Source organism: Chlamydomonas reinhardtii, chromosome 9, assembly GCF_000002595.2.
Source record: "Chlamydomonas reinhardtii strain CC-503 cw92 mt+ chromosome 9, whole genome shotgun sequence".
Classification (NCBI taxonomy): domain Eukaryota; kingdom Viridiplantae; phylum Chlorophyta; class Chlorophyceae; order Chlamydomonadales; family Chlamydomonadaceae; genus Chlamydomonas; species Chlamydomonas reinhardtii.
In genome coordinates, this window is record NC_057012.1 from 5,863,671 (window position 1) to 5,888,670 (window position 25,000).

The following is a 25,000-nucleotide window of genomic DNA, read 5'->3' on the forward strand; positions in this document are numbered from 1 at the left end:
GGGCCGGCGGAGGCGGCCGACGCCGCCGCGCCCGCCGTCGCAGCCGCCGAGGCGGCGGTGGTGGCGGCGGTGCCCGGCGGCGGCGCCGGCTCTGACGTCAGCATCTCAATCATGGGCGAGTCGTCGCCGCCGCCGTCGAAGGAGTCGAACTCTGGCATCGTACCCAGCTGGCCCGGCGCCGCCGGCGCCTGCGCTGGCGGCGGCGGCGGCAGCGGCGGCGGCAGCTCCGCCGCCGGCGGCGGCGGCGGATCCAGCACGAGGCCCCGTGTGGGTGAGTTATTGGGGCGTGGCGGCACCGGCATGGGGGGCGGCACGCCGGAGGCGAAGGCCATGTGTGCAACCGTGAACCCCTCGGCAGCGGCGGTGGCGGCGGCGGCAGCGGCGGCGGTTGCGTCACAACCGCCGTTTCCGTTACCGTTGCCGTTGTCGTTGACCCGCCACATGCTGTGGTAGCCGCCGTGAGGAACGGTTGACCCCGCCTGAGCCGTTGCAGCGGCGGTTACCGCCGCCGCCGCCGCCGCTGTCGGCGACTGGACTCGGGACCTCGGCAGCTGGCAGTAGCTGGGAGCAGCTGCTGCGGCAGCTGCAGCCGCCGCCGCGGCTGCTGCTGCTGCTGCCGGGTGTTGCGGCTGTAGCAGTGGCGTCAGGTGAGCGGACGCGGCACTGCCCAGCATCTCAATCATGGTCGGCTCGGCCTGCGGGTGGCGATATGCAGTCGAAGCGTTTCGTTATTTATTCAAGGATTAATAAATGGCAAGCACAATGTATTTGATGGACTGGACCAAAAGCCCGAGCCCCCGCGCTAGCTGCCGCTGCCAGCTAGCGCTTCGCTCACCGAGCCGAAGCGGTCAAAGGAGTAGCGGTTCTCCAGAGGACCCGAGTCACCCGTGATGTGCGACTGCGACGCCAGCTGCTGCGACGACGGCGGCGCCCGCTGGGGCTGTTGCTGCTGCAGCTGCTGTCTCGGCGGTGACAGCGGCGGCAGGCCTTGCGGCCTTGCCTGCTGCTGCCGCAGGCCCGGGGCCGCCGCCGCAGCGGCGGGCGCGGGGGCTGCGGGGGCTGCCGCGGCAGCGGCGGTGGCCGCAGTTGCGAACACGGACGCCGAGGCGGTAGTGGAGGCCGAGCCAGCCGCGGGCGCGATCGTACTGGTGCTGCCGCTGCCGTCTGTGTTGCTGCTCGCCATGAGGGAAGCCGTGGCCGTGTTGGGGGTGGTGTGCGGGCTGGCCTCGGGCGTCGCGCTGAGGCTGTTGGGCGTCACCGCCGCCATCTCGCGCTCTGTCGCCTCCGCCCCGGCAGGCTGCGCGGCGCCGCCGGCCTGCGGCTCCTGCTGCTGCTGTTGCTGCTGTTGCGGCGGCGGCTGTGAGGCCGCCTGCCGCTGCTGCAGAGACAGCTGCGACAGCAGCGACACGGCCAGCGGCGACATGCGCGATTGCGACAGCTGGCTGGGCAGCTGCTGGGATTGAGAGGAGGACGGGGGGCCAGCGCCGCGGCCGGAGGCAGCCGGAGGCGCCGGCGCCGCCGAGTTGGGCGTCACAGCGGCGAGTGAGGCCAGGGAGGCGCCGGCGGGCGCGCCACTCGCGGTGATGCTACTGGCGGCGGCGGCGCCGGGAGCGCCGCCGGTCCAGCCGTCAGCGTAGGTGCGGACCAGACACTTGTAGGTGCGCACCTGAGAGGGAGAGGGAGAGCAGCGGGTGCGGGTCAGGCGGGAAAGAAACGCTTCATTAGGGGCTGAAAGCGTGTCTACAAGCCAGGCACGCACCCAGGTCCCACACCTCCACCTCCATGTCCACCCACCGCAGTTTGGGCTGGTATTTACAACCCGCAACCCCAAACCCCCTCCCCCAACCCCATCCCCACCCCAAACCCCTTGCCCCCAACCCCACCACCGCCACCACCACCACCCCGCCGCCACCACTGCACCCACCACCACCACCACCACTACCACCACCACCACCACCACCACCGCCACCACCACCACCACCCCACCGCCACCAGATGCACCCACCACGTATGGGTGCTCCACCTCCTGCGCCAGCAACACCTCGAGACTCACGCCGTTGACGCACGTGCGCAGGGCGCTGTTGGACACCACCTGTCGCACACATTCATTTGGGTTCGTTTGTGATGAGCTGAAAACGCTCCAGGGGGCTTAGGGCGGAGGCCACACACGGGAGCGGGCCGTGAATTAATCGCCATCAAAGAAAACTCCAGTGTAATTTCGCAGAGTTTTGCAAAATTTCGCCAATTTGCGCACTGGCATTTGCGAAAAACGCTCCCAACGCTCGCTCACCTTGGCCGCCACGCGCTGGCCCCTATAGGTGGCCGCAAACACGCGGCCAAAGCCGCCCTTGCCCAGCAGGTGGCCCAACACCAGACCCGGCCAGGGGGACATGCCGTAGCTCCACTGCGCGCCGGCGGCGCTGCCGCCAGGGCCGGCTGTAGCACCGCCGGTGCCATGGGGTGTAGCAGCGGCGGAGGGGCGCTGCGAGCTGGGGCGGTAGGAGGAGCCCAGGCCGGGAGAGGAGGGCGCGGGGAGGGCGCCGGTGAGGCTGACGGTGCGCGTGCCGCGCGGGGCCGGGGACCCCGCCGCGCGCGGCAGGTTGTTGCCAGACACCGCCGCGGCGGCGGTCGCGGCGGCCTCGGCGGCGGCGGAGCCGGGTGCGGGGCGGGAGCCGAGCGAGAGCCGGGGTCGGAGCGCCGCCGCCACCTCCACGCTGCGGCGGCGGAGCACGCCGCCACCGCCCGACCCGAGTGAAGATGCCGACGCCGGCGGCAGCTTAGCACTTTGCCGAGCACCGGCGGCGGCGGCCTCGAGGGCCGCCTCCGCGCCCGCCACGTTGGCAACCGGCCGCGGCTCCCCCTCCTCCTCCTCCTCCAGACCCTCGAGCTCCCCTTCCTCGCCGCCCTGGCCGCGCCGGCCTGCCGCTGCAGTCGTCAGCGGCGTCAGCAGCACGAAGCAGTAGTGCGGCTCGGCGCGCGCTGGCGCTGGCGCCGGCTGTAGCTGCTGCTGCTGCGGCGGCTGCACGTTGCTATCGGTGCTGAAGTCCTCATCGCCCGTGTCAAGCAGCCGTGCCGCCACCCGGTCTAGGAGGCCGCCGGCGCCGCCCTTGGCGCTCCGAACGCTGGCCGCCCCGACCTTGTCGGCAGTTGGCGGCGCCGCCTCCGCCGTCTCGCAAGTGGCGGCGGCGGCGGTTAGCGGCGGCGCGGAGCCGGCCGCCAGAATGGAGGCGGGCAGCTGCAGCTGCGGCGGGATGCCCACGGGCATGCGCGTGGCGGCGTCCAGCACGTGACAGTTGGCGGGCCTGTGTGGCGGTTGGGCGGTTGGGTGGTTGGGCGGTTGAGGACACGCGGCGGTTAGCACGCGGGGCGGCTGGCACCCAAACCGCAAAACCCACGCTAGGTCGGAAGGACACGTCGCACGTCGACAAGAACACGAAGCCACCGCCGGCGTCCCTCTAACATTTCCAAGCACGCGAGTCCGTGTTGCATCCAGTGGTGTAGCACGTGCAATGACGGATGGACGCACCTGATCTGCATTTGCACCAGTGTGGTGGAGGGCCGCCCGTCCTGACACAGCAGCCTCACCCGCCCCACCTCCACCACCTCCCCCCGAACCAGCGCCGCCGCCACCTTGCCCCAGCGAGCCGCTGGGTCTGCGGCGGCGCCGTAAGCGCCGGCCGAGTCCAGCGCGGCATAGGCGGCGGCGGCGAGCCGGCGGCGCTCCCGCGCCGCGGCGCGGCGGCGGCGCTGCGCCGCCGGCATCGGCCGCAGCGTCAGCTGCGGCTGCACCGGCGGGAACAGGGGGCGGCTGGCGCCGCTGGCGGCGGCGTCCGCACCGCCGATTGCGAGGGTGACGCCGTCCGGGCCCACCTCCGCTGCCGGCTCCTCATCTCCCTCCTCCGCCTCCACCTCCTCCTCCTCTTCCTCCTCGCAGCACTCCAGCCCGTACCGCTCCTCCTCCGCCGCCATCTCCGCCTCCAGTTCCTCGGCCGTCGCGCCTTCGTCGTCCTCAAACTCCAGCAGCGCCTGCAGGCTGCGCCCCGCCACGTCAGCGCGGCGGCGCGGCGCCAGCAGCGCCTCAAGCTGCTCGTTGATGAACATCACGATCCAGCCCGGGGCACCGGATCCAGATTTGGAACCATCGGATCCAGATCCGTTGGATCCGGTCAGCCAGGTGGCCACGTCCACCAGCGCCACGCAGCGGTCGTAGCAGTCCAGGGTGCGCGCCACGCGGGACAGCGCCGTGGTCTCCGCGTCTGCGCGCAAATTGTTTTGGAGAGGTTCCATTATTAACAATTTTTATTTGACTGTTATGTATGATAATTTCTTGAGGTCAAGTTGCCGTGAGGTTAGGCTGTGGTAAAACATTGCCATTTCCGCAGTTCTTATTCTGGAAAGGGGAGGGGTGGTGCGCAGGTACTAGAGGAGGGCGCGAGGGGTTTACGTGTGTTCGTGCCCATGCGGGCACCTTCGCGTGCTCAGCTGCCCTGTGCCCTGCTCAGCACCCCGCCACTCACCCACTGGCCCCGCGGGCCCGGCGTGCGCCTTGTACCTCTCCAGCTGCCTCGTCATGAGCTCTGCCATGTTGTTGATCAGCCGGCAGCTGCCCGCGTCAAAGCCTGGGGGAGGGGGGGTTTCAAAGACGGATGTAAGAGCGGTGGTGGGGGGGAGGGGTTACATTCGTGATTATTTAAGAAGTGAAGGGGGGTAGCCGTACATGCAGAGAGGGGTGTGAGTAAGTCAGGGTGGTGGTGGTGGTGGTAAGGGAGAGGGACATTCGGACAGGCGGAGGAGGAGGCAGTGGAGAAGGCAGTGGAGAAGGGCGGTTGGGCAGCTGCCCGCGTCAAAGCGTTCAGGGAAGCTAACGGGGCGTGGGGGCAGCGGCAGGCTAGGAGGAACCGGCAATGCGAAGGGTCGTAGAGCAAAGCCGATCGCGGGGCCTAGCGGGGCGCAGGCCGGCTCCCACAGCTCCCCCCTGAAACCCTTCACCCTCTTGCCTCTGCCTGTGCTCTGATCGTTTAAGTTGGTTCTGGTTTAGTTTGGGCTGGTATCTACACCCGTTAATGCCCCTCGCAGCCGCCCGCACCCACCCGGTCGCGGCTTGCTGTCGCTGAAGCACAGCGTGCCCAGCACGTGGCCGCTGCTGCCCACCAGCGGCGCGCCGCAGTAGAAGCGGACCTTGGGACCCGTGTGCACAAAGGGGTTGTGCGCGAACCTGGGGGCAGGGCGGGGATGGGGCAGAGGAGGAGCGACCAAGGCGCAGGACGCGACGTGGAGGATGTGGGTTGGGGGGATGTGGGTTGGGGCCGCGTGTCGTGAGGCGCTGCGCTTAGGAACCTCTAGGACGTTCGACGGTAAGGCTGGTCAACCTGAAACAACACACGCCGCGATGGGAAGCTCCACAGTTTTGGCCGGCACACGCGCACGGAGGTCACTCACCGGATGTCCTTGGTGGCATCGGTGACCACCAACGTCTGGGGGCGGTGCTTGCCCAGCGTGTAAGCGCAGAACGACCACCTGCCAGCAGGACGAGGGGGAGAGGAGGTGATCGGCATGTGCAACACAGATCAAAAGTGACACGCCACGCCACGCCACACGATGGCCAGCCTAGCCCAGCCCGCCCCCCAAGGTGCCAAGGCCACATTCTCCCCCCCATCGCACTAACCCAGCCCGCCTCCGCACCTGTTGGGGAACTCGCCCGTGCCCACCAGCCCGCCGGCGGTGTTGCGCACCTGCAGGCGGCGTACGGCAACACACGACACACACGAGTAGTCAGGCACACGGCGGAGCATGGCAGCGGAAGAAGCAGCAGCGGCGAGCGGGCATGTGCAAGCAGAGTAGCACTGGACTAAACGCTTGGAAGGGAGCACGGTCGCCCACAACAGGTAACGCGCGGAAGAGCAGGGCAAATCCTGAGGACAGGCAGGGCAGCAACACGGAGCTCCCCCTCACGCACCAGGATGCGTCCCTCCTCAAACAACACCAGAAGGGCATTGTTGGCGCCAAACACCTGCACGACAAAGCAGGCGACCAAAAGTGAGCGAGTGCAGATCGCATGCGTGGGAGTTCTCTATTGACACATAAATAGGAAGCGGAGGCGACAGCATGGCTGCCCGCACCCAACCCACATGCCGCCACGCCCATGTAAAATGCAGCGTGGGGTGCAGCTTCGCTGCAGCTGCTCACAGCTTCCCTACCCAAAGCCCACCCGTTCTCCATGGACAGCTAACCCCATCCCCCCCTTCCACACACACACACACGCACTCACACCCGCACACACCCACATTCAAACACACACACACACACACACACACACACACACACACACACACACACACACACACGCACACGCACGCACGCACGCACGCACGCACGCACGCACGCACGCACGCACGCACGCACACACACACACTCGGTAACCGGCGTAGGTATTGGTCCGTGACTGCGCACGCGTGTTCAGCGGCTTTGTTCCGTTTGTTTTTGTGTTTAACACACACACACACACACTCACACCCGCACACACCCACATTCAAGCACCCGCGCACGCACCTGCAGCACGGCGGCCAGGACCGTGTCCACCTCCTCGTCCAGCCGCGACAGCCGCTGCATTTGCTGCGGGTTACGGCCGCCCGCAGCCGCCGAGGCGGCGGAGCCGTCCGCGCCGCCAGCCACCGGCCCGGCGCCGTCCAGGGCACAGGCGGTGGCGGCGGTGTGCAGCACATCCAGAGCGCGCAGGGCCTGTTGGGTGACGGCCACCAAAATGCAGGCTAAATATGTGGATTAATTAGGTAAAATCGCGTTGAGCGGTCCCGCCTTTCTTCCTTCTGCCAGGTAAACAAATGCAGGAAATACGGTACTGTACGCACCTGCACGCGCATCTGCTCGTCATCGGTCAGAGGCGGCCCGTAGTCGTAGGTTGAGTGCGGGTAGCCGGCCTGAGGTAAATGCGGTGTGGGAAGCAAAGGAAGGAATTATGGATTGGTTGGACCAATGTAAACCCTGCCGCTGGTGCACCGCTGGTGACCCCTTAACCTGCACCAGCACCCCCACCGCACTTTACCGTATTCCCGGCCACGCGATGCCATGCCACACCGGTCTGCCGCCCTCCCACTCACCCGCTCACCACCCGCCCACGCCACGCCACGCCACATGACACCACACCGCACCACGCCACGCCACGCCACGCGCCACGCCCATACACACACGCACATACGCACCGTGCTTGTGAACAGCGATGCCAGGCTGGAGGCGTCGGCGGTGGTGGCGGTGTCCAAACCCGCCGCCCCCGTCTCCAGCGCTCCATCGTCCTCAACAGCAGCACCGCCGCCGCCACCGTACGCAACGGCGTTGCCCGCTGCAGCAGTAACACCATACCCGGCGGCGGCCGCGACTGCCAGCTTGTCAGCTGCGGGCTGGTTGGTACCGGTCTGGATGACGCCGGTTGCTGCGTCCCTGCCAGCGCGCGCGTCGGCGACTGCGGGCTGCTGCTGTGGCCCTGACGCCGGCTCGCCGGCTTGTACGGGAGGGCTAGCGGCGCCGTCACCTTCAAGGGCGGCGCCCTTGCCGCTGCCGCTGCCGCGGCCAGCAGCGCTGCGGTGTTCGCCAGTGGGACCGCCGTCGCCGCTGCGGCCTTTGTTCCCGTCCGTGTTGCTGTCCTCGCGGCTGTTGCTATTGCTACTGAGAGGAGTATCGGAGCCAGACGTGGAGGCCTTTGCCACAGGATCGCCCGGCGCACCGTCGCCACAGAGGGCAGCGCCATCGGGTGCGAAGTCGCCGGGCTCAGCGCTGCGACCGTTGACCTGGCCAGGCTTTAATGGAACCTCCCCGGTCTGACCGGTCGCAGCGCAAGGCTTTGATGCCGCGGGCTGGCCCGTGCCAGCGACCCCGACTGAAGGGATGTGCCGTTTGGACGCCGACTCCTGAAAGCAAGCCGTTTCGGGCAGCAGCAGTGCATATATATTGTCACAGTCAGTCCGTTAAATTTGTTGAGAGCGAACGAGTTGCTCAAGACAGTCAGCCCCTGCGAAAATGGCAAAAACTCGGGATAGAACACGCCGCACCTGAGGGCCTGCTCCAACAGGCGGGCATTTGAGCCCAGGCTCTTTGGCAGGCTGACCACCTCGCAAGCAAGACGTGGCGACGCCCATTATACCGCAGTTTGGAGTCCCAAGTTCCTCGGTTAAGGCAAGTGTAACTTTGCGGTGCTAAGGCAGCCGTAAGGCGATGCGAGGCGCCATTATGGTGGTACCGACACACAACACTGAAGTTTCTGGTCGGCTGAGTAAAGCTTTGCTTAAGCAAACGTTGTGGCCTTCTGACGTTAAAAACGATGTATCGGATACAACTCTGAAGAAGTACCTTGAGAGGCGTAGTTGCCGGCAAACTGTTTTTTTCACAGCGAATCCATGAAGCGATCACAGCTAAATTTGGGCCGCCTGTCACGCGCCGCAGCGTCTTCCTCTACTGTATACTAGCAGCTATATTCTTGACGGTTATACATTTGAAAAACGCGGCATGTTTTGCGTGTGACTAACACAAACCGCGAGGTACCCGCTCCTGACCCCACGACTTCGTGCACGTTCGTCAGCCTCCCAATATGTAAATCGCGCGTGCAACCCGCCATCTAGAAACTAGAAATGCTGTCCTTCGTTGTGAGTCACACCAAGGCAACGCACCATCGCGTGCCGCTGTCAACAGCAGCTGCAGCCGCAAGCCAGGCACTCCCTGGGATGGCACCCCCACGAGTATCACAGTACCTGACTTGCCACATAACCGTCTCCTTCACATGGCCTCCACACACCACTAAATGGCTCAAGCACTGGACCCAATCTCGGCCTTTGAGCGCCTGCCTGTAGCTAGACGCAGCAGCTGCATTGCGCGGTCCAAGCTTCAAGATGCAGCCCAAACGACCACGCATCCGTCTCGTCTATACACCGTCAACCTGTTCGCTAACACTCATAAACTCTCAATCCAATCAGATCACATGCCTGGGTAAACGGCGCGATCCTACGCCCATGCAAAAAGTGAAATCAGTAAACTCGGTCGGCAACCCCAAGGGCCGGTCCCACCCGTTCGGCTCCCCCGTTCCCACCGATCCCCACCGACTCCCACCGATTCCCACCAATTCCCACCGTTCCACACGAGTCCCACCGACGCCCCCCGTTTCCAACGCCCCTCAGGTAGCCGTAAAACTCAGTATCCGTTCGTTACATCCGTGGAATCCGGAACCAACAGTACGTGCCGTTCGGACCAGCGGCACCCTTGCGCATCGGTAGCCACCTGCGCAATCATGCCCACCCAGTCCCACCCCGCCTCTGTAAACTCAGTAACTTCAGAATCCCCGAACTCAAACCAACCCCCCCATACACGTTCCATGTCTTCATGAACACCGCTGCTGTCTGCGACAAGCCGCGCAGCCTGTCAGTAACGCCAGGCGTAAGAAGCGTCATGCGCATCGCTCTCCCAGCGCCCGCACCGGGCATTCCTCCCGCTCCAGTTTCCGACCCACATCAAATGAAAGCGCCCGGCCTCCGCTGCAGCCCGAGTATGCCCAGCTGCTTTGCTCACCGCTGCCAGCGCGCAGGTACGAGGGCGGATTGCACTCCTACGACTGCAGCCGCTTCTGCCCGGCATGGTGCCTCACCGCCAGTCTCGCACGAGCCTATGCTGCTGCTCAAGCCTCTAGACGCAGCCCAGGCTAAGTAGCCCGCCTCAGCTACGGTACCTGCTCCTGCTGCCGCCGCCACTGCCGCCGCCGCCCACTCCACGCTACTCACGCGGGCGCCCCCAGCTTCACATCGATGATCATGTCATCCTCCAGGTCCTGTGTGGTTCAGGCGGGAGTCGCATCAGTTAACACGTGTTCCGTTGCTTGGTTATGAGACCTGTGGGGCCACTTCCGTGACACCGCCGTCTTCCGAGCGCGCCAGCGCCCTGGCACGGCACTGCTCGACAGAACTTGCCAGCATAGCGCTCCCTCCCTTGCGCTGGATCGCCTGGACACCTTTGCATGTGGGCTCGGGGGCTGATCTAACGGAAAGCGAGCCCCACGGTGCAAACCCCACCGCCGGCGACCTTACGGACTGACTACATCGGGCAACACCGTGGCTATATGACGAGGCCCCCCGGCCCCGCCCATTCGTCGCCACCACATCCCACGCGGCTCCCATCCCATCCCTTCCAACCACCGCCGCCCACCCACCAAGTCCTCGGGTGTTGTGTTAGGCGTCTTGGCGAGGTCATCCCCGTCCAACATGAACCTGGGGCGGTGGTGGTTGCATCAAGGCGCAGCAATGTTAAGCAGACGCCACGTTGGGCGCTGCAGGCAGGCAGCCCCGTCCCTGCAGTCCCCATCTGCAAACACGGCACAGACCCAGGTCCCCTCCCCGAACCAAGACGTACGCCTTACGCCACCAACTTCATGGTGGCTGGATGGAACAGCGCTGGGCCGGCGCTGGAACCACAGAATCCCCATAATCCCGTAAACGCGACCTCCAGACCCCCCAGAACCCCCAGACTCCCAGAACCCACAGACCCCGCTGACCCACTTGATCTTCTTGGGGTCGGCGCACAGCCGCCTCTCCGCCGCCAGCGCCCTAAACCGGTCCAGAAGCTTGCAGATGGGGTCGCTCTTCACCGTCCGCAGCATAACGCTGCCGTCTTTGTTGGGACCCCACTGCAGCTTCAGCTTCACGCGGTCAGCCTCCGCAGGCTGCGCCGCCGCGGCGGCTGCCGCCGCCGCCGCCTCACCACTGGATGTGGCACCCACCACGCAGCTGCCAGCCTCGGCTCCGCTGCCGCCGCCAAGGGCAGCGCCTGAGATCGAGCCAGCCGCCAAGCCACTCGCCTCGCCGCCGTGCCCGTGCCCTAGCCCTAACCCTTGCCCTAGGCCAACACTGCCGGCGGCGCCTCCGTTTGCATCAGTTCCGAGCGGCCGGTGCGTCGCCGGCCGGTTCAGCCCCGCGACCAGGCCCGCCAGGGGCCGGCGGTAGGGCGTCGCCTCCGGCTCCGGTGCCGCGTCCTCGACCACCGCCGCCGCCACCTTGGCCTGTGCTGCTCGGAGCTGTGCGAGCAGGTCGTATTCCTTTTGCAAGGAGGTGCGCGTCTCCGGCTTTAGCATCGAAGTTGCGTCTTTGGACGCGCCGGTCGGCGCGCCGCCGAAGGGCGTGGCGGCCGGCGCAGGCGCAGCGGAGGCTTTGCCGTCGGGCGCCGGCGTTGGCGCCAGTAAGAAGTCGTCATCATCGTCCGCGTCTGAGTCCAGCAGGTCTACCACCTCAGCTGGCAGCTGCTGCTGCGCCAGGGGCACTTGGGCGCGGGCACCCGTCAACGCCGCGGCTGCAGCACCGCCTCGCCCGCGCTTGCTCTTGCCGCAGACCGGCGCTGCCGCTTTGTCCTTCTTCGGCGGCCGCCCACGCTTCTTTCCAGTCGCTAACTGGGGCTCGTCGTCGCTCAACGAGCCCGACAAGTCCTCAGAATCCGCATTCTGCTCTGGCAGGGCCGCTTGGGGCGCTGGCTGGTCTAGCACGGCGTTCTCTAGCGGTTCGGTCTCTTCGTCGTCGTAGTCCCACAAGTCGCTCATCGAGAACAGGTCCAAGTGGTGAAAGTCCAAGTGGTTTTCTGGGTCAAATGGCTAGCAAACAAGGTCAAATCAAATGATACTACGGCTACATAACCCATCCATTCACGTGCAGCAGTTCAGAGGCTAAGGAAGGCAAAACAAAGAAGAACGCATTTTGAATTTCGCAGAACCTTCTTGCCCGCTTTCGTGCGTCTGGCGTGTGTAGATTACAGTTTAAGTAAGCGTCAGGGAGATGTCGCTGCCGGGAGTTTCAGTATGATGCATGGCCCGCACAAGCTTCTAGTAGACATCGGGGTGGCCAGGCTCTGACACGCACCTGCCGAGTGCGGTTGAGATAACTCCGGCGCTCGACCAGCCGTGCGCGCATGCCTTGCCGTCGCAACTTGATTGTTGAAGGCTGGGTGTGGACTACGCCAATCTGCCCCTTACCCTGTCCCATCGCAACCCGTCCCCCCTGCGCGTGCTCATCTTCAGCCGCGTAACCCTGTCACTGTGCCGCGCATGTTGGGCACCAATGCACCATCGCATGTACCAGCTCATGGATGATCCCTGGAGCGTGTTTCAAGTGTTCGACCCCTGTCGCCTCCATGCACATACTGTCACAGACGCAGCTGCCCTTACATCAAGCCTCCGGCCCTGCTGCCTAGCCTCTGCTGCATAGGGGCATCTTGGGTTGTCGTGCAACAATGCCAGCTCGCCAAGCCTGCAGCACCGCTCGTCATGCCTGCCCTCCCCACCGCTCCCTTGCTCCACACCGCCGGACTGCCCCGTCCACCGTGTTGCCACGCGCATTTGCCGCTGCCGTTGTTGTCGAAAGGTTGCCTGAGCCCCACAGCCTTGTCGGAGCCCGGGGTTTGCGGCCAGCGTATTGCAAGCCGCGGCCGCACACCACACCGCGCATGCCGCACGCCAACACATCAACATCAGCACCAGCACTCCCGTACCATCTCCCTTGCCACGCGGCCGCCAGTTCTCCCGCCTTGTCCCCCGTGTGGTCTCCCGACCGGCCTCCTGCTTTGGCCTCTTATTCAACAAAACAATTCTTGCGTGCTGAATCGCTACATCGTCACTTGGCGCCCACGCCCTGCCTTGCAGCTCGTCCGGCATCGCCCAGCACCGGCCGCCACAGGGAGGGTACATCCCCCCCCGCCGCTCATGGAAATATCTCTCATCGTGAGGGTTGACGGAATTCAGATCACAGCCAAGTTCCCTGCGCAAGCCTCACACGCAACGACCGGGCACACCCACACCAAATCACGACACTCCGCACCGGTGCGGATGCTCGCTTGCCAATGAACGATACCATGCAGCATAAAACGTGTTGTGTGTATGTTGATGTAAGCTCGCGTATGCCCACCCTGAAGGTCTGATGCCGCAACCCAAGTGCTGCTTCAATCACTCCACCAAGCTATAAAATGCGTTGCGCCGCCGAACTCATGACATGCATTCCACCACATCTAAGGAATTAAGGGCTAAGCCACATGCTGCTAGCACCGTATCACACAAGCCCTGCACCGGCAACGCTGCACCGCCTGCCGCTGCTGGTCTCCTGCTGCGGCTGAGGCCCACCCCCTCCAGCCCTGCTGGCCCAGCCCAGCTAAACTGTGTAACAAGCCCCGCAGCACCCCTCCCGCAGCACCCCTAATCAGTGCCGCAACCCGCACCCCACAGTCACCGGCATCACGAAAACCACAGGCCCCACACGGGCTCCACTCTCGCCTGGCTGCCGCCGCCGCCGCCGCCGCCACCGCCGGCCCACCTGTACAGCTCCTGCATGCTGCTGCCTTTATTCGCCCGCCCCTTGCCCACGCGCTGCCTGCCTCCGGCCGCCTGCCTGCGGAGTGCGGACCCCGCCGGCGGCTCTGCACATGCGGCGCTTTCGCCGTGCCTGGTGTGTCGCAGCGCTGCATACCACACCGCTGGCGGCCGCTTGCAGCCCCTGTCGCTACCGAGTAGCGCTGCCCTCATCCACTGCATTGCTTTCCTCTGCCTCCGCCTCCGTCTCCGCCGCAACCCGCGGCCAGCCGGTGCCGGGCCGCGTAGCCCATGCAGGTAGGCCCAGCCATGCCCAGCCCGCTTGCAGCCACGGCAGCATCTGGATCTTACAGCTGGATTCCGCTGCTGGATCCTACGGCTGAAATCTACAGCTGGAACCAGTTGACGCCGGTCTGGCCGGTGGACGGCGGCATGCCGGGGTGCATGGCGCCAGCCGTAAAGGCCGGCCGCCGCGTGTCGGCCACTGCGGCACATGCGGCAGAGGGCGGAGAGCGGTACAGGCGTCATGTACGGAGAAGAAGCACACACCGACGTAGTGTGCACCAGCCCATGAGGACTTCAGGACTCGGCAGGCTGCACCCACCCAAGCCACTCGCCAAGCCCACCCACCCGCCCGCTCCACCCACCCCACCGCACCCAGTCCCCAGCCCCCCGGGACCTGCAGTCGTTCTGTTGCCCATACACACGCATCCGCACACGCACACGCGCACCCTCCCCTTCACCTCCCAATCGCCTGCCGCATCGTGCGTCCCGCGTCCAGCATTGAGAAGCCCGCCAGCACCATGACACACATACACACACGCGTACAGACACACGCTCCCCTCCCCCTCCCCCTCCCCCCACTTCCTTAACTTATCATGAATGTAAACCCCTCCCCCTCCCCCTCCCCTTCCCCCCTCCCTCCACCCACTGCACACCTGCTGCGTCCAGCAGCGAGAACCCAACCAGGAACTCCTCAAACGTGAGGCTGCCGTTGCTGTTGGCGTCGACCACCCGGTAGGCCGCCTGCAGCTGCGTCACCACGTCGGGCGACCTGGAGGAGCGTCCAGTGGGGGTTGCAGGCACGATCAGTTAGCGGCGGCCGAAGGGGGCATTGCAACGATGGTACAGGGAAGTGTAGCGAGGTAGACAGCAGTCGTAGGGAAACTGCCGACGTCCAGAGGCACAGCGGGAAGAGGAGTCTGCCGTGTGTGAACGAGACCACCCATCCACCGCACTCACGCCTGCTTCTCCCTACAACATCCCCCTCCCCCCCGCGCCTTCCCACCTCCCCCATCTGCCTCCACCCCTCATGCCCGGGGGTTCGGAAGTCCAACATTGCGATTCACTCACTCCTCCCCACCGCCCCCTGCCCTCCCCGCCGCCCCCCTCCCCTCCAGGATCTCACCTGCCGTAGCTGTAGTGCGCCACGTATTGCTCCATGGTGATTGCGCCCTTGGTCACCGATCCCGTGATGGACTGGAACACCTTCCAGGCCTGGCTGATGCGCATCACCTGTGCAGGAGGGAAGGAGTTGCAATCATGATTAATCAGGAAGTGAAGGCGCAGCCAGGGGAGGGGGCGTGCGCAGGTGTGCGCGCGTATGTGTCTGTGTGCGCGCGCGTGCGTTTGTGTGTGTGTGCGCGCATGTGCAGTGCACAGAATCGTCCCATTATACGGCATGGCTCAACAGCACATACGGGCACCCTTTTCGCTTGCGCCTTCCCCCCCCAAACATCCTTGCAACCCCCCCCCCCACACACACACACACACACGCCCGCTCGCTGTCTCCCACCTTGCGCACCACGTGGCGGGGGAACTTGAAGCGCGGGTCCTCCAGGTCGTCCTCCCGCAGCACCAGCAGGTCCTGAACAGGGGGGAGGGGGGGAGGCGATTGCAAAGATGTTACGGAGAGGTGTACGGAGAGGTGTAGGGGAGGGGTATAGGGGGAGGTGTAGGAGGGGGAGGGGAAGGAGGGAGCACAGGGTGAAGGAGCGCGGGCGTGCAGGGGAGGCGGCACCAGTGGTCCATGGCAAACGGTGACAGACACACGTACCGTGACGAGAACGGTGGACACCGCGGCCCGCCCCATTGCTCGGCACCACGCCGTGACCCTGTTCCTGACCACCCCACCACAGCCACCCCAACACACGCTCACCCCGCCCACCCCGCCCTTCCCCCATCAGTACCCACCTCAACCCCACCCCATCCCGACCACATCTCTTTATATCTCTGTCTCTCTCTCACACACACACACACACACACTCTCTCTCTCTATCGCTATACCATGCTCTCTGCCCTCCCCACCTGGCCGTTTATGCCGTGCTCCCGGAACGCCCTCATGACGTACTCAGGCGCCTCAAGCAGATACAGCAGCCGCTGGACTTCCTGGGGTGGGGGGAAGGGCAGGAGGGAGGGGAAGGGAGAGATGGGGAGCGGGTAGCGTGTGGGTATTGCGGGGCGGAGGGAGGCACGACCAGGCTGCCAAGTGGGAGTTTGGGGGGCGGCATTGGCGCGGGTTGCGGCGTGCGCTGGCTGTGGGCAGCAGACGGAGGTAGGAGCAGCATCAGAGCTGGGGAGGGAGGGCGGTCCGGTCCGGTTCGGTTCCGTTCGGGAGGAGGCGTGCGGGAGGCTGGGCTCTGGGTTGGCTGGGGCGTGCGTGCACATATGGGAGGCGAGGGCATTGGGAAGGCGAAAGGCCGGACCACGGCCATCCGAGGGCCACATCCCGCAGGGCGCTGCACTGCAAGCTGCGGGAGGCGGGGGGTCACAGGGAAATGCGGGAGGCGGCCGGCACGTTGTTACGGCGGGCGGGCGCGCAACAGCTGTTCTCAAGAGGTGCGAAAGGGCGCGCCGTGGGATGCCACGCTGCCTGACGCGGCCGCGCGGCGAACGTCGAAACGGTATGCGTAATCAGACAGATTCGCGGAAAACGCCATGCCGGCTGTGCCGCACTGCCATGCTAGGCGCCGCTGCGGTGTCGCGATGGGGCACAGCGCGTTGGACGTGGGCCGCTGGGGCATGGGGGTGCCAGCATGGCGAGGAAGCCGGTTTGTAGCTCTAGGGGCCAGCAGGGTCGCGGGACGTCTTCGCCCTCACTGCCGCGCGGGGTAGGCCGCAGTGCAAAACCTTGCCACCGTTAGGCAGCCTGCGCCCTTGCTGGCTACGCGCCCCTCGCTTAGGCTGCTGAGTAACAGAGCGCGCTCGCTATGTGCCGCGAGACAGGCGTGTTCCGTCGACGTGGAAGATGCAAAAGGTGGCCCCCACGAGATCACACCCACCCCAACTCTTCATATTCCTCTTACCATAACGTTTGCGAGCGGCAGCGGTTTGTCGCACGGAAGAGCCGGCCGCGGAGCTATCGGCACTGCCCCAGCTTTCCGCGCCTCGTCGGCGCCATCTGGTCGACTGGCAGCAGCTGCTGCTTGTGCAGAAGTAAATTGTGGCTGGGCGTGCACTAAAACGTGCACTCGCTGACACTCTGCAGGTGCGCCATGCCTCCCAAGCGCGGACCGCCCTCCGCAGGAGGGCAGCGCCCTCGCAAGCATGGAGACCAGTCAGGTTCTAAGCTTAACGAGCTAAAGCAATCTAGTTTTGTCCAGGGACAGCGGCAGGTTGCGATACGTATATCACTAAGTTTTGGTCGCCGTGTTTGACAGTGGCCGGCTACTTGATGAAGGTACAATTAGATAGTATGGCACTCAGTACAGGCAGTTTGCTAGTTTTGGTTCACCGCAGTGCAAGCGCAAAGCGCCTGCAAACCAATGGCGTTTGATTTCGCCTTCCCAAGACGATAAACAGACTATCAGCTACCCGGTGTCCAGTGGTAATCTTCGGCATAAATAGAATAGATACTGTCATGCATAATGCACGTATAGCGGCATGGCCACGCCCGCGCTAGTTAACTTACGTGTATTGGCTTATCATCGTTCGTTTCTTGACAATCGTCATCTCTAATAGTACCCGTTTGTGTTGACACAAGGCGTGTCAGCAGACAGGCCCCTGGCCCCACCGACACCTTCCGCCTCGGGCAGCACAGCGTTAACTTGAAGCACCAGCTACTCACACTCCACCGCACGGGCATTGCGTGAGGACCCGATAGCGCCTAGTATAGACCTCCGGGGCTCCGAGGTAAGCTATCCTCCAAACCGTTTGGGTTAACTGAGGTCGCATGCGTTTGTCCTGGCGGCTGGAAAGCCCGCGCCGCTCATCTGGTAGCCATTGTGCATTGGCGCCCCCCAATCCCAACCCCCAGAAAATAAAACACCTCTCCCCTCTCCCGCGGTCAGTGCGACGCTGCCAGTGACTGTTGTGGACAGCGAGGGCATCCGAGAAGCCAGGACCTCGCCTTGGGCTGAGGGTCCCCTGCGGCACATCGCCCGCGTTGTGTTGCCCAGGTCTTAAGAACCTGTACCCAAGGACTCCGGAGGGGCCTCAGCCAGCCAGTCTCTGCAGGAGGTTTGGGAGGTTGCGCGGTGATGGTCCTGTCCTGGTCGCTCCTGCCGGGGCTTGCCGGTGGCGGCGGTGGCGGCAGCGGTGGTGGCGGTGGTGGCGGCGCCCGCGCGAGCAGCAAGGTGCGGACCGCTGCGGCTTGGCGTGCGTGCGGGTTGGGAAACGGGAAGGGGCCGACACCGCGCATGCCGGCATGCGGAGCGAATGGTTGCCGATGCCGGCGGCATGCGGTTGCGGGCTAAGGCGCTAGGGGTAGGGCGGCCGTGGGAGATTCCTCTGGTGCGCCTTTGCGGGCGGGTTTGGGCGTTGGGCCGCACGTGCTTGGCGCTGCCAGTCATTGCGGCTGGAGGCAGTTGCGTTACGAAAGTTGGATGGTGGGAGCCCGGCGTCGTCACTGCCTGTGTCGTACCTGCTGAGGGAGGTCTAGGGCCGGCTGCCTTTGCGCAATGCCGTACGCCACGTGGCAGGGCTCGTGTTGCGAAGTTTACAGTTGGACAGTGCGACAGCGGTGACGACACGAGTGGGTTTGTAAGCAAGGAGCACTGGCACGCACCCTGTTGCACACACACATGCATCGCATACACTGTCTTTGCGCAACGTTTTCATGTGCTCTTTAACACACACACACACACACACACACACACACACACACACTGTCTGCATCCTCAACAGGCCGTGTACGACTTTCGACTGGACGAGCAGGATTGGGACAAGGTGCGTGCGGGGTGGGTGTGGGATGTCGGAGGGGTTGGGAATGGGGGGGGGGCTAGGCTGTTGCGCACGGACTCGGCATCGTCGGTTTTGATACAAGCGCCTGACGCTCAGGAGCCCATTTCCCGCCTGTCTGTCCGCCTGCCCAGGTGTGTTGGGGCCGCGTGGACAAGGCCGCTGCGCGCTCGCTGACGCACCAGCTCAGCCGCCGGGCTAAGTGGGCGGCGGTGCTGCGGGCGGCGGCAGGGCCACAGGTGAGGGCGTGGGTGGGGTGCCGATGCCCGCAGAAGCCACAAGGAATGTGGGACCTCGTTTCCCCTCGTGCGCTCCGTCCGTTAGATGTAGGGAGATCCTAGATCCTAGCATCGCCTCCCGGTTTGCAGAGGAAACATGCGGTTCTGTTTAGAAGCGGTTGAGCTGCTTGTTGTCCTTGCAAAGGCAGTGCTGCGTTCTGAATTGGACTCCACAGAGAGTGTGATTTATGCATGGGTCTGCCGCATGCGTGTGTGTGTGTTAGAACACAGAACGAAAAGCCGCCCAGACGGCGTCGGAGTGCTTACCGATGTCTACCAGTTGACCTGTGTGTGTGTGTGTGTGTGTGTGTCCCCCCAGGGCGGCGGCTGGGCTCCGGACTTCACAGCGGACGAAATGACGCCAGGCCGGCTGCAGGTGTGTGTGCGTGCATGGGTTGCGTGTGTTGCGTGTTTCTGCTTGACGTTTGCGCGGGTGGTGGAGAGGGGGTGGGCAAGCTCTTCATGGGGAGTCATTAAAATGTCGAATTGAATTACAATCATGAAGTGCCGACGTCCAGGGGGTGATTGGGGCGGTCCGCCCCTTCCCATTCATGACCACACTCAGTGCAGCCGCGGGACTGCCGTCTTGCTGCCCTGCCCCCGTGCCCTGGTCACATTGACGTTTCCGGAACCAACAACAAACTCGCACATACATACACAGGCCCTGGCGCGGGTGATAGACGCCGAGTTCTTTCAGGGCAGCTTTCACCGCACCCTGGCCCGGTGAGTGCGTGTGTGGGGGCGAGCGTTTGTATGTAATTCACAGCGCGCGGAGGAGGTTTGGCCTTAACCATTTGTGTGTGGGCGTGCGCGTCCATCATGAGTGCCTCCCAATCCCCAACCAACCCCGCGACCGAGGAATGGGAATTTGAAGGCGTCACCGATGGATGCGGATTAGGGGTGGGTGGGTGGGGGTGGGCCCGGGTTCTGGGCACCGTAACGACAGGCAATGAGGCAAGCGCATGTACTTCGTTTCCTCCCTGATGTTTCCCTCCTGCACCACAACGCTTATCTCATGTTCTTATACTCACACGCGGCCGCAGTCGCTTGGGTCGACCGCTGATGTACCGGTCAGCGTTCCTGGAGCCCGGGTCAGCACCGGTGGGGGATGCGGCCATGTCGGCGGCAGTAGCAGGGCACGCCGCAGAGGTGGCAGTAGCAGGGCACACCGCAGGGGTGGCAGTAGCTCCATCGCGAGCTGTGGCAGGCGCCCTGGCGGCTGCGGCAGCAGCAACAGCACACCCGGCTCGATGCGGCTGTTGCAACAGCAGCGGCAACAGCAGTAGCAGCTGCGGCAACAGCAGTAGCAGCGGCAGTAGCAGCAGCCGCGGGTTAGCGGTGCTGCATCGGGCGGCGGCGGCAGTAGCTGCGCCTGGGGCGCGCGTGCCGGTCACTTCATTAGCGCTGTCACCGGCGGCCTTCCCATCGGTAGCACCAACGGCAACGTCGTTATTATGGCAGCACTCGTTGCACTTGCACCGGCGGCAGCAGCAGCAGCAGCAGCAGCTGTTTGCGACGGCTGCCGGTGCGGCGGCGGCAGCCTCCGCACCACTGGGCTTTCGTGGCCAGCCCTCAGCAACTTCAGCGGCTCCTGCTGCGGCTGCGGCTGGGGCTGCGGCTGTGGCTGATCGTGGGTCTCATCTGCTATCCTTCTCCCTGCATTCCACAAGCTCCTCCGCCGCCAGTTCCTCTTCGTCGTCACCCTCCTCCTCCTTGGCCCCTCCTTCCGCTGCGTCTCCGCCCCTCCTCGTCTGCTCCGCACGCGCGCGCAGCAGGCGCCTTCGCTGCGGCCTGCCGCCGCCGCTGGTGCTAGTGCCGCCGCCTGCTTGGGAAGGCAACCGAGGCGGCGGCGGCGGCGGCGGCAGGCGGTGGCAGCTCACGGACAAGGGCCGCATTCGGGTGCTGTCGCCGGAGCCTTCGGAGCCTCCCGGTGGACCTGGGCAGGTGCAGCAGCTTGGTGCTCAAGAGGTCTGCGGGGCTGGCATGCGAGGCGGCGGGAGAGGCGGCGGGAGATGCGGCGGGTTACGGAGAGCAGCTGCTGGGACAGGCGTGGTGGCGGCGGCTGGAGGGGCAGAGGCGGCGGCGGCGGGGCCGGTGGCGGCGGGCGGACCCAGCGCTACCTACTCCCACGGCCAGGGCAGTGTTACCTTCTGGCAACAGGTTCGTGCGTGTGGTGTGTGTGGTAGCAAAGCACGAGGAGAGAGGGGGGGTGCGTGTTAGTAAAGCACGAGGGGAGAGGGGAGTAGTTCATTCCAGAAACCCAAGCAAGGGGGTTGTGCGTGTGCGTTACACAGGGAAGCAGATTGTGTGCGTGCCCGCCCACGTGTGTGTATGTGTTCTCGGCGTCCGGGCCTCAGGGATGGAGTGTCAGTGTGCGGGCGCCGGTGTTTTGGTTGTTTCGGTGACGGCGTAGTGGCCAGACCTCCCCGCTCGGCGCTATAACACACACACACACACACGTGCGCGCGCGCGCGCACACGAACGCGCAATGCACACACGCAACAACAATTTGCGCCGCGCAGGTGTGGGACTCGTACTCGCCGTCTGTCGGGCGGCCGGTGCGGCTTGACGGCGTCGTGTGCGACACCAAGTGAGTGAGAGCCCAGAAGCGCGTGTGTGTGCACGTGTGTGTATGTACGCGTGTGTACCGCAAAGATGTGTGATGCATTCGTGGCGGCGGCATGCTCGGACGCACTCCAACCTCAGCGCGTCAGTCAAGCGTCGCTTAACTGCCAGTGGAAAGGGAAAGTGAGCTTCCTTGTTCAGGCTTGTTCAGGCTAACCTCTCCCCTCACGCCCTCCCCTGCATCCCCCTGGTCTTGTGTGTCCCCCCCCCTTCACCGCCGCCTCAGTGCATCCTGTACCACTTTTCCACGCGTGCCCCTCCCCCCTACCCGCCCCCGCCAGGCTGTCCTGGCTGGCCCACACGCTGGGCCACGAGATGCTGCACGCACTGCTGTTCACCATGTGCTCCGACACCGCCGCCCAGGCGCCCAAGAACATGAGCTACCAGGTGCGGGGGGGGGCGGGGGCGGGGGCGGGGGGGTGCGTTCTCTACAGCAGCGTACACATACACACACACACGCACACACACACACACGCACACACACACGTGTTCGTGTTGTTGCTGCATCGCATACACTGTCTTTGCGCAGCGTTTCCCTTGTGCTCTTTAACACACGTGTTCCCCCTGATCATGTCGTTGTAGCCACCTCGCTTCCATCCCAGACACACGCACACACGCTTGTCGTTTTCCTTGTTCACACACGTGCCCCCAGGGCCACGGCCACAACTTCCTGGTCCTCAACTGGGCGCTGTACGGACACCGCGGACACGTGTACGAGCCGGCGGCGGGCTGGCGGCCCGCGCCGGCGCCGCCGCTGCGGCTGTGAGTGTGTGAGAGGAAGGCCTAACGGCGCGTAAGTCCCACATACTCTAAGGGTAGCCCCAGCTCGTCATCAAGTCCTTTTACGGCGTTCCTGCTACAGATTGCATACATGGCCGTCGTGGCGCGGTAGCTGTAGTTGTAGCTGTAGCAGTGGGACTTAGGGGCACGCCCCATGGATTGCATGGCGGTCCGCTAGTGTAGCTGTACTGCTGTAGCAGTGGGACAGATGAAGTGTGGCGAAGTCCTGCGACCCGTCTGAGTGCGCAGAAGGTCAAGTGCCAGAGTTACTGTACCGAACGCGGAACGCCGCCACCACAGCATCACTCCTCATGGCTGCTTAGACGCATTGCCACAGCGGCACAGCATCCTGAACCCTGCATGTCCTCCCGTGTGTATGTTTACAAGGTGGTGCGCACGTTGCCTCGTGGAAACCGGAGGCCCGGGCCGGGGTGGCCACATAACGCTCGGCCCCGCGCAATCAACCACTGTACTGTATGTAACATATGTCATAGGACGGCCCCTTCTTGTACTGTATGTAACATATGTCATAGGACGGCCCCTTCTTGTAATGCCGCATTCAGAATGGATTTAGTTCACCAAAGGTTGTACCGCGTCATCATAGCATCGCAATTCACTGTGACCCCCCCCTCACGGCCTCGCCCGCTTCCCGCTTCCACACAGATACCCATAGATAGTCCATCCCCGCATTGCAACCCATGCCACTCGTCCGGTTCCCGGCCCACGCACACGCCCACTGCGCCTCCAAAACCCACACACGCTCGACCCCCACCCCAACCAACTCCCGGCCCAACGCACGCCGCCCAGCCCACATCAAGACACCACGCAGCCGCATGCGGCCGCCGCCGCCGCGGCGCTGCTGCCGCGGCCGCCCCCCGCCGCCCCCGCTGCATCCTCCAGCTTCTGCTGCCTCCGATCCAGCTCCGACAGCACCCCCGCCGCCGCCATGGCTCGGAGCTCATCCGCCACGTCGGACATGGCGGGACGGTTGCCCGGGTCCTGCGCCCAGCACTGGCCGGGTGCGCGCAGGGGGGGAGGGCAGGGAGGGGCAAAGGGAGGGAGGGAGCGGCAGGGTTAGTGTCGTGTACGATGGCCTAATGAAGCTCACGGGCCCCGGCCCCAGCCCCGGCCCCGACACCCAGTCACCAGGCAAGCGCAAAGTAACATCGACACATACCGCCACGTCACCGCCAGTGCGTGCCACGCATAGACGCGTGCGCCTGGTGACTTCCTAGTGCACACACGCCGTGCCGCTGAGCCCACACGTACACACGTACACACACGCCCACGCCCACGCCCACATACACACATACACACATACACACACGCGCGTACACACATCTGCACCTGCACACGCGCACGGGCACACACACATGCACACGCACACGCGCACACACACCATCTGGATAAGTCGCCGCAGCCGCGGCGGCATGTCGCTGTGGATGGTGGGGCGGAAGCCGTGCGCCACCTGGGCAGTGGCCACATCACGACGGCACAGTGGGGGATACATGGGGAAAGTGGCGTGACGTGTCGTGGCGCCAAGTCCCAAGTCCATCCACATAGCACGGTGTGGGTACAACAAGCCAGGAGTGAAAGCCTATGCCTATAATGCAACGGGAGTTTGCAGCTCAGGTGACACCTGCAAACCCCGAGCCCCGAGCCCCCTAGCTCAAGTGAATTATGCCAAGCATTCCCTGTCGCGCCCGGACGAAGCCTCACACGCTGTCACGCACCTGTTGCGCGTACTTCTCCATTTGGTCGGCGTTGTCCAGGCTGGCGCTGATGACGTAGCGGTGGAACAACTCGTGCAACACCACAGCGAATGAGAACACGTCCGACTGCAACACAGGATATTCACAAAAAACATAATGGGTTGTGGAAATCGAACACCGCTACATGTGAATGTTGAATGCACGACCGTTGCATTGAGGGATTGACGGCGCTTGGGTTAGAAGATAGTGGTGGGTGCGCTCGCGTGGCGCCCTCCCCGCGAGCGCACCCACCCAACAGACCAAGGCCCGTGCCTGCGCCGTGCTCCTGACAACCTCGCGGAGAAAACCCAACAAGTCCACAGCAAGCTTATGCCGTACTTTCTACAGGACCGTACCTTCTCGTCATACTTCTTGCGGTGGTACACCTCGGGCGCGATGTACATGTAGGTGCCCATCCGTTCCGACGCCTGAGACGCCAATGGCCGGTCAAACACCCCCGCGCCGCCACCGCCGCCGCAATCGCCGCCGCCATCGGCACCGTACAGCTTGTTTGATATGGCGGGCGGCAACGGCGGCGGCGCCATTGGGTACGACAGCAACGCCTGCGGTGGTACGAATGCCGCCACCGCCACGGCGGGCCGAGTCGCCGTCACGCTCGGACCGGAGGCGGCGGCGCCCGCCGCCGCGCCCGCCGCGGCGTCGCCGTCAGGGCCGCCGGCCGGCCGGCGGCGGCGCACGAGGGTCTGCGACTGCTGCCGCTCGGCCGCGCCTGGCGACAGGGGCCTCGACGCCACTGATGCCGCGTCCTCTTCCATGTCCTGCTGCTGGGACTGCTGCTGGGACTGCGAGTGCTGCGGCTTGGAGGTGGCCGCGCTGCTGGCTCTCGAGCGGCGGGACGCCGTGTGCTGCTGCCGAGGCCTCATCGACCGCGAGCCGCCGCCGCCGGGGCCGTCTGGCGGCGCCGCCGAGTGCGCCGCCAACAAGCCCGCCAGGCCCAGGTCAGACAGCTTGGCTAGGCAGTCGTCGAACGGGCCCTGGTGCCCCTTCACAACCTCCTTTGCCCCGCCGGCGCCGCCCAGCGCAGCTGCCGCGCT

At 64.7% G+C, this 25,000-nt stretch overlaps 5 protein-coding genes across 5 annotated transcripts in view; 1 reads left to right on the top strand and 4 right to left on the bottom strand.

The window, feature by feature from the left end:
- CHLRE_09g402330v5 (uncharacterized protein) overlaps positions 1-8,317 on the bottom strand; it is a 14,224-nt gene extending 5,907 nt beyond the window's left edge. The window contains exons 1-14 of the mRNA XM_043066070.1: positions 8,061-8,317; positions 7,218-7,919; positions 6,867-6,935; positions 6,550-6,738; positions 5,957-6,010; positions 5,683-5,732; positions 5,440-5,517; positions 5,091-5,215; positions 4,518-4,619; positions 3,527-4,256; positions 2,291-3,302; positions 2,006-2,092; positions 836-1,666; positions 1-695 (exon numbers count right to left, since the gene is read on the bottom strand). The exon at positions 1-695 is cut by the window's left edge and continues 226 nt beyond it. Of these exons, the coding sequence (XP_042921423.1) occupies positions 1-695; positions 836-1,666; positions 2,006-2,092; positions 2,291-3,302; positions 3,527-4,256; positions 4,518-4,619; positions 5,091-5,215; positions 5,440-5,517; positions 5,683-5,732; positions 5,957-6,010; positions 6,550-6,738; positions 6,867-6,935; positions 7,218-7,919; positions 8,061-8,147 (4,811 nt within the window). The 5' untranslated portion in view covers positions 8,148-8,317. The remainder of the gene's footprint in view (positions 696-835; positions 1,667-2,005; positions 2,093-2,290; positions 3,303-3,526; positions 4,257-4,517; positions 4,620-5,090; positions 5,216-5,439; positions 5,518-5,682; positions 5,733-5,956; positions 6,011-6,549; positions 6,739-6,866; positions 6,936-7,217; positions 7,920-8,060) is intronic.
- A 64-nt stretch (positions 8,318-8,381) lies between these two features.
- On the bottom strand, positions 8,382-11,807 carry CHLRE_09g402367v5 (uncharacterized protein). Its single transcript, XM_001697601.3, has 3 exons — positions 10,548-11,807; positions 10,202-10,259; positions 8,382-9,823 (listed from the first exon to the last, which is right to left on the bottom strand). The coding sequence occupies exons 1-3, from the start codon at positions 11,576-11,578 to the stop codon at positions 9,773-9,775; spliced, it is 1,140 nt and encodes a 379-aa protein (XP_001697653.1). The 5' UTR covers positions 11,579-11,807; the 3' UTR covers positions 8,382-9,772.
- Positions 11,808-12,122: 315 nt separating this feature from the next.
- CHLRE_09g402404v5 (uncharacterized protein) lies at positions 12,123-17,157 on the bottom strand. The gene is made up of 6 exons (XM_043066073.1): positions 16,639-17,157; positions 15,641-15,721; positions 15,129-15,200; positions 14,742-14,848; positions 14,272-14,387; positions 12,123-13,817 (listed from the first exon to the last, which is right to left on the bottom strand). The coding sequence occupies exons 1-6, from the start codon at positions 16,639-16,641 to the stop codon at positions 13,720-13,722; spliced, it is 477 nt and encodes a 158-aa protein (XP_042921424.1). The 5' UTR covers positions 16,642-17,157; the 3' UTR covers positions 12,123-13,719.
- Positions 17,158-17,267: 110 nt separating this feature from the next.
- Positions 17,268-22,199, top strand: CHLRE_09g402441v5 (uncharacterized protein). The gene is made up of 10 exons (XM_043066074.1): positions 17,268-17,464; positions 17,623-17,907; positions 18,458-18,499; positions 18,646-18,750; positions 19,109-19,165; positions 19,451-19,512; positions 19,833-20,949; positions 21,312-21,379; positions 21,696-21,801; positions 22,067-22,199. Exons 2-10 carry the CDS (start codon positions 17,812-17,814, stop codon positions 22,178-22,180), a joined length of 1,767 nt encoding a protein of 588 aa, XP_042921425.1. The 5' UTR covers positions 17,268-17,464; positions 17,623-17,811; the 3' UTR covers positions 22,181-22,199.
- A 2-nt stretch (positions 22,200-22,201) lies between these two features.
- The window catches only part of CHLRE_09g402478v5 (uncharacterized protein), an 8,986-nt gene continuing 6,187 nt past the window's right edge, over positions 22,202-25,000 (bottom strand). Inside the window, exons 7-10 of the mRNA XM_043066076.1 lie at positions 24,302-25,000; positions 23,928-24,032; positions 23,594-23,662; positions 22,202-23,205 (exon numbers count right to left, since the gene is read on the bottom strand). The exon at positions 24,302-25,000 is cut by the window's right edge and continues 177 nt beyond it. Of these exons, the coding sequence (XP_042921426.1) occupies positions 23,008-23,205; positions 23,594-23,662; positions 23,928-24,032; positions 24,302-25,000 (1,071 nt within the window). The 3' untranslated portion in view covers positions 22,202-23,007. The remainder of the gene's footprint in view (positions 23,206-23,593; positions 23,663-23,927; positions 24,033-24,301) is intronic.

Bases quoted from the DNA above. Each gene is read 5' to 3' on its own strand.
- CHLRE_09g402367v5 (XM_001697601.3), bottom strand. From the start codon at position 11,578: ATGAGCGACTTGTGGGACTACGACGACGAAGAGACCGAACCGCTAGAG. The intron at 10,260-10,547 runs GTGGGTCAGCGG...CCACCGCCCCAG, and splicing joins GCCGACCCCAAGAAGATCAA to GTTCATGTTGGACGGGGATG. The intron at 9,824-10,201 runs GTGGGTGGGCGG...TGAACCACACAG, and splicing joins ACACAACACCCGAGGACTTG to GACCTGGAGGATGACATGAT.
- CHLRE_09g402404v5 (XM_043066073.1), bottom strand. The intron at 15,201-15,640 runs GTGGGGAGGGCA...CCCCCTGTTCAG, and splicing joins AGCACGGCATAAACGGCCAG to GACCTGCTGGTGCTGCGGGA. The intron at 14,388-14,741 runs GTGAGATCCTGG...ACGCTCCTCCAG, and splicing joins GCGCACTACAGCTACGGCAG to GTCGCCCGACGTGGTGACGC.
- CHLRE_09g402441v5 (XM_043066074.1), top strand. From the start codon at position 17,812: ATGGTCCTGTCCTGGTCGCTCCTGCCGGGGCTTGCCGGTGGCGGCGGT. The intron at 18,500-18,645 runs GTGCGTGCGGGG...CCGCCTGCCCAG, and splicing joins ACGAGCAGGATTGGGACAAG to GTGTGTTGGGGCCGCGTGGA. The intron at 20,950-21,311 runs GTTCGTGCGTGT...TGCGCCGCGCAG, and splicing joins GTGTTACCTTCTGGCAACAG to GTGTGGGACTCGTACTCGCC.